This window comes from Microtus ochrogaster, chromosome 6 (genome assembly GCF_000317375.1).
Source record: "Microtus ochrogaster isolate Prairie Vole_2 chromosome 6, MicOch1.0, whole genome shotgun sequence".
In the NCBI taxonomy this organism is placed as follows: Eukaryota; Metazoa; Chordata; class Mammalia; order Rodentia; family Cricetidae; genus Microtus; species Microtus ochrogaster.
Genome location: NC_022013.1, coordinates 68,274,962 through 68,280,954, shown reverse-complemented (window position 1 = coordinate 68,280,954; position 5,993 = coordinate 68,274,962). Strand labels below are relative to the sequence as shown.

At 41.7% G+C, this 5,993-nt stretch overlaps 1 protein-coding gene across 1 annotated transcript in view; it reads left to right on the top strand.

Annotated features, from left to right (window-relative positions):
- The window catches only part of Uap1 (UDP-N-acetylglucosamine pyrophosphorylase 1), a 36,964-nt gene extending 32,370 nt beyond the window's left edge, over positions 1-4,594 (top strand). The window contains exons 9-10 of the mRNA XM_005348818.3: positions 2,347-2,413; positions 4,035-4,594. Coding sequence (XP_005348875.1) covers positions 2,347-2,413; positions 4,035-4,127 — 160 coding nt within the window. The 3' untranslated portion in view covers positions 4,128-4,594. The remainder of the gene's footprint in view (positions 1-2,346; positions 2,414-4,034) is intronic.
- The last annotated feature ends 1,399 nt before the right edge of the window (positions 4,595-5,993 follow it).

Sequence of the window (5,993 nt, the reverse complement as noted above, 5' to 3'; positions counted from 1 at the left end):
GCTCAAGAATTCATTCTTAGAAGAGGAGAGATCTGTAGCTTGAGGTTACAGAGAGGCAGAGTTTTACGTGTGCTGTCTCCTGTTGGCTGACTGTTTTCTGTTTTTAAGAGAGAAGTTCTTGCCATACAGCCCTTGTTGGCCTCCAACTCAGTGATCTACTTCCCTTGGCTTCAAGTGCTGAGATTACAAGCATGTTCCATATGGCTTCCTTTTCTCCTCCCTCTCTCCCTCACTCCCTCCTTCCTCTTTTTTTTCAAAACTCTTTTTAAAAAATTATTTTATTGCCGGGCAGTGGTGGTGCAAGGTTTTAATCCCAGCACTTGGGGAGACAGAGGCAGGTGGATCTTTGTGAGTTTGACGCCAGACTGGTCTACAGAGGGCGTTTCAGGACAGACTCCAAAGCTACAAAGAAACTCTGCATCAAAAAATCAAAAAGAAAAAAAGTTTTTATATTTTTAAAATTAAAATATATTTGCATCATTTTCCTCTTCCTTTTCCTCTCTTCAGCCCTTTCCCCATACCTAATACCCATTTGATTTCTCTCAAAATCATGGCCTCTTGTTAATATATGTATGTAAATAATCTAAACCTAAATACAACCTGCTCTGTCCCTGTCTGTTGGTGTTTCCTGTATGTATATGGTTTCAGGGACAACCACTTGGTATTGGTATTGGTATTGGGGAAGACTTTTCTCCAGCTCTCAGCATTCCTTTGTTGCCTGTAGTTCCTGGTCTAGGGGTGGGGCCAGGTGAGATTTCTCCCCTCCATGCTAGCGGTGTACTTCTTCCTTCTTCAGCTTGTGTTTAGGCAGTCATGTTGAGGTATCACGTGTGAAGCTTCCCTGTCATTTCTAGGAGACAATCTCACAGCACTTTTCCTGTTTGTCTGGCTCTTACAGTCTTTCTGCCCCATCTTCCGAGGTGTTCCTTTGTATTGGAGCCCTATTGTAGATGTATTGTGGCAGGACACCCCACCATCACTTCTCTTTTTTCGGAGTTGTGCCCTGTGATGCTTTCCTTGTGTTGCACAGAGAGGGTTCTTTGAGGGTGAGAGCTGTACTTGCCTGTGAGCACAAGGGTGGATGTTTAGAATATAGTTAGGAATTGTGGTGGTTTAGAGAATGGTGGTGGTTGGTTCTCCTCTAAGCTCCACATCCTCACTACCCTGTGTTAGATGGTGTTTGGCTGAATTTCCAGTACCAGGTGTAGTTTTCTCCTGTTAAGCAGATGATCAGGCAAGTTAGGGAACTGCTGGTTACCATTATCACATCCTTCTGTGGTCCAGACTGGCCTCCTTCTGGATCTCCTTCCTGTACCTCCCGAGTGCTGGGATTGCAAACCTGTAGTACCGGTGCTTGATTTATGCAGTGCTGGGATTGAACCCAGAGCCTCACGCATGGTAGGCAAACAGTCTACCAGCTGAGCTACATTCTGAACCTACTGTTGGCAAGATTCTTGATAACAAATAGCACAGCTCTCCAAGGACTGACCATAAGGAAAACACTCTTGACTTACCTTAGATTATCTAGGAATTCTGAATTCCAAATGTCTGTAGATACCAGACTGAGAATTGACCGATGATGACTTTGCCTTGACACTTTCTTCTGCTCAGTACTTTAAAAGGGATTTTTGGTAACACAAGTATTTTTAGACATATCAGTCAATGAACTGAGCTAATACAGGAGACTTAGATTGTATGAGAAAATCTTGTCCTGGAAAGCCATGGAACAAGGAATGAAATGTTTTCTAACTGTGCTGTCCAGTTTGGTTGTCATTACTTACTTGTGGCTCCTGAGTGCTTGAAATGGGATTATTATAACTGAGAAACTGAAGTTTGAAATTCTTACTAATTTGAATATTTTCATTTTAAGTAGCTCTGTGGCCAACTGTGTGGACTGTGCAACTCGTTTGCTTAGGTAATGTTTGCTTAGGACTGTGCAACTCTAGAGTGTTTGTTAGCATTAGGGTCTGACTGCAAGTTTGCTTTGTGAGAATTAAAATAAATGAGAAGGGCTCAAGAGACCCTGCAGTGCGCCTGGCACTTAGATGTGTCTGTCAGCAGTCCTTTCTCACGGCCTTCCTGAAACTGGAAATGAGGTTGTGTAAGAGGGCGTATATAAAGAGCTGGGAGGAATTATAGGTACCTGGTCAGGTATTTTGTATCTGTACATGAGATTGTGTTAACCTTAGGGGAATTTAGTGGAGACTACGATCCAGGGCGGGTTTCATTCTTTAACAAGAATTTTGTGACTTGCAAGCTTCTCAGAGGAAAGCTATGGTCTTATTTTCATACTAGCAAGTAATATGGGAAGTAGAATCTTTAACATGCATGTGTATTTTTTCTTAGCTTGAAAGATGCCAACGATGTGCCAATCCAGTGTGAAATCTCTCCTCTCATCTCCTATGCTGGAGAAGTAAGTTGGCTTCACTTTTCCTTCAGTTCTTTTACAAAGTACTGTGTTTCTCCAGATAGCTAAATATTTGCACCAGCAAGAAGTGGAAAGAGTATCTGAAGAGGTCTATATGTTAATTAGCTCATGTGGATCATGCCACGGCACACGCTAGTACCCTGTGAATACGTAGTATTACCAGTTTAAAAAACCTCACAAAAGCAGGGATCTAGTGTTGCCCTAGGTTGCAGTAGAGTTATTTCAGAGAATGCAGTGTTTTCCTGAGGACTCCTCCAGGGAGGGAGCAGGAGGGCCTGTGTCTGTTCTGAATGCTTGGTAACTTCTGCTGTGGTCTCTCTCTGTGGGTCATGACCCCTTTGAGGATCACATATCACATATGTTGCAGATCAGATGCTTACATTCACAACAGCAAGATTACAGTTATGAAGTAGTGACAGAATAACATGAGTAACTGGGTTAGAGGGTCACAGGCTTAGGAAGGTTGAGAACCACTGATCTATACCATAAATAACTACTTACCATTGACAGAAATCTATAACATATAATATCTTTTACCTGCCCATTAATGCCTATGTGGGCTTTTAAAAATAAAGTTAAGTGTTTTATAATCACCTGGCTGCTTTTTAAATGCAGTCTACGGTTTTCTTCCCCCAGATACCTATCTGCTTTGTTCATACACTTAGCACTGCTACCTTACCAACCTGTGGGGTTGAAGTTCCCTCTTGTTCTGGTTGCGTAAATTTCCTGGAGTTTCTTATAACCATCTTGCTTAGAAAATTAACTGTTTTTACTGATGATTGTGGGATGAATGATTAACATCTTAGTAAATGTAGTACTTGCATTATAATCACTTGGAAAGTATGTGTAGGCTCTGGGTTTCAGCCATACTAGTGAAGCAAACAAACAAAGCAAAACAACACAAACCAAATATAAAGAAATTTGAATAATTTTTTGGGGTATTTACCTTATGCTTCCATCAATCAGGTATTATTATATCTAGTCTAGAAAGTATGTGAAGTGGACTTCTAATTTTTTCTCTCCAGCCAACTTTTGGGATTCATACTTTAACTCTTTAGTGCACCCACCGGGCCAGTGCCATGGGGCAAAGACCACTTGTAGCAGGCTTTCTTCTGGGCCACCAACCAGCTCTCAAATCATGACACGGAGACTTATTACTAGTTATCAGTGCTCAGCCTTAGCTTATACTTGTCCCACTAACTCTCCTATAACTTAACTTGTTTCTCTTCATCTATGTTTTGCCTCAGTACTTTTTGCTTTTCTTTCATCCTGTGTGTCCTACTCTTACTGCTCCCTCAGTGTCTGGCTGGCCTGAGCTTCTCCCTCTTCCTCCCTCCCTTGTTCTCTTCTTCCTCTCTCTTAGTTTCCTTCTCCTACTTATCCTCGCTCCTCCTACTTATTTTCTCTGCCCTCCAGCCCACCTATCCCTCTACTGCTTTGCTATTGGCTGTTCAGCTTTTTATTAGACCAATCAGGTGCCTTAGGCAGGCAAGGTAAAACAGCAACACATTCTTACATAACAAATGCAACATACTTTTAAATAGTTAAAGCAATATTCTGCAACACCTGCTACTGTTCTGACTATGCTTCTTTTCAATCCTTTTAGGGGCTAGAAGGTTATGTGGCAGATAAAGAGTTCCATGCACCTTTAATCATCGATGAAAATGGAGTTCATGAGCTGGTGAAAAATGGCATATGAATCCTAAAGTGAGCTCAGTCATATGGAGAACCTTTATTGTTAATAGACCAACTGTGAACGTGCGGGACCTCCCTCTCCTGGAAGGCTGAAGTTTGGACATTATTCATAGAGTTTCATTTTGCTTGCTGGTATCTGGTAAACAATACAAACTTCCCAGACCAGCTGTCTGGACTTCAGACAGCATTGTTATGATTCTCAACTCATTGAAGGTCTTATTTATACTTTGTAACTCTATAAGCTGTTAAGTTCTTCCAAGCCAAGGCTTACATTGGCCATCCAGGAAGCTTCCTCAGCTTGACTCTATTTCGGATGTTGAGCATGACTTCACTTGGATCAGGAAGCATTTGTTTGAAGTTGTACATAGTGATAATAAGTCATTGTACATTTCAAAAGGTTTCTATGGTACTAAAATTTTGTTTTATTTTATCAGACATTAAAGTTTTTTAAGAAAATAACTGGACAGCAAAATAAAATTATCTTTTTGTCTCTGGAGAGTTATTTGTACTTGAACTTTCTATTAGCAAAATACAAATCTTGGCTGAACTTTGGAGATGATGCATAAATACAAACAGATTCAGAAAGAGCTTTGCTGAGCAGGCAGCTGACTGTGGACTCTGTCTTCTGTCACTTTGTAGTTTCTCCCTACAAAGATGTTCTTTGAGCACATGGCCATTTCAGGAGACTTTTTTGGTACCTGGCTGGGCAGGTGGGATGGATACTACTAACAACATCAAGTAGATCCGTTGCTAGCTGATGACTAGGTTCCCACAGCCACGGCTCGTCCCCAGCATGCCATATTCAAGTTTGAGACACACGTTATTCACTTTATTGTCCCTCAGTATTCTGTAGCACATAAAACTTAGCAAGCTCCTCACTGCGGTTCTGATTTTATTAAGTTAGAGGACGGAACAATAAAGGCAAACGTGAATCTGCAGTAAGTCATTGTTGCTGATAAAGAAAGGGTCTTCGTGTCTAAAAGTTCACCGTGCATGAACGTACTGAGCGTCATCCAGGCGGTGGTGATGCACACTTTCCGTCCCAGCCCTCGGGAAGCAGAGGCAGGTGGGGCTACAAAGCTGTTACAGAGAGAAACCCTGTCTCAAACAAAAATTAATATCTGGAAATTCTATTTAGAGAACAACGCATTTTATTTTCCAATAAGCTATCATAAGATGGACCCCCCCATGTGAACCCTTAAATGTTTTTGTTTTCAAGACAGGGTTTATTTGTGTAACAGCTCTGGCTGTTCTAGAACTTAATCCTGTAGACCAGGCTGGCCTCCAAGTCACAGATCCACCTGCCTCTGCCTCCCAAGTGCTGGGGTTAAAGGCGTGCGCCACCACCACCCAGCGTTAAATGTCATTTTTTTTTTTACAGAGCCTATGCTTTTTTTTTTTTTAAACTAAGGCCCAAATAGCATATCTAGCATATCTCCTGTTTCTTTTTTTTATTAATTCTTTGACAATTTCTTTTTTTTACAAATTTATTTATTTATTAAGGATTTCTGCCTCCTCCCCGCCACCGCCTCCCATTTCCCCCCCCCCTGATCAAGTCCCTCTCCCTCATCAGCTTGAAGAGCAATCAGGGTTCCCTGACCTGTGGGAAGTCCAAGGACCGCCCACCTCCATCCAGGTTTAGTAAGTTGAGCATCCAAACTGCCTAGGCTCCCCCAAAGCCAGTATGTGCAGTAGGATCAAAACCCATTGCCATTGTTCTTGAGTTCTCAGTAGTCCTCATTGTCTGCTATGTAAGTCCGGTTTTATCCCATGCTTTCAACAACAACAGTCTATTCAGTTTTTCAAGAGATTTGTGGGCTGGGAATTGGAATCATTTGGCAACAGCACAGAATTTACATGAGACTTAATA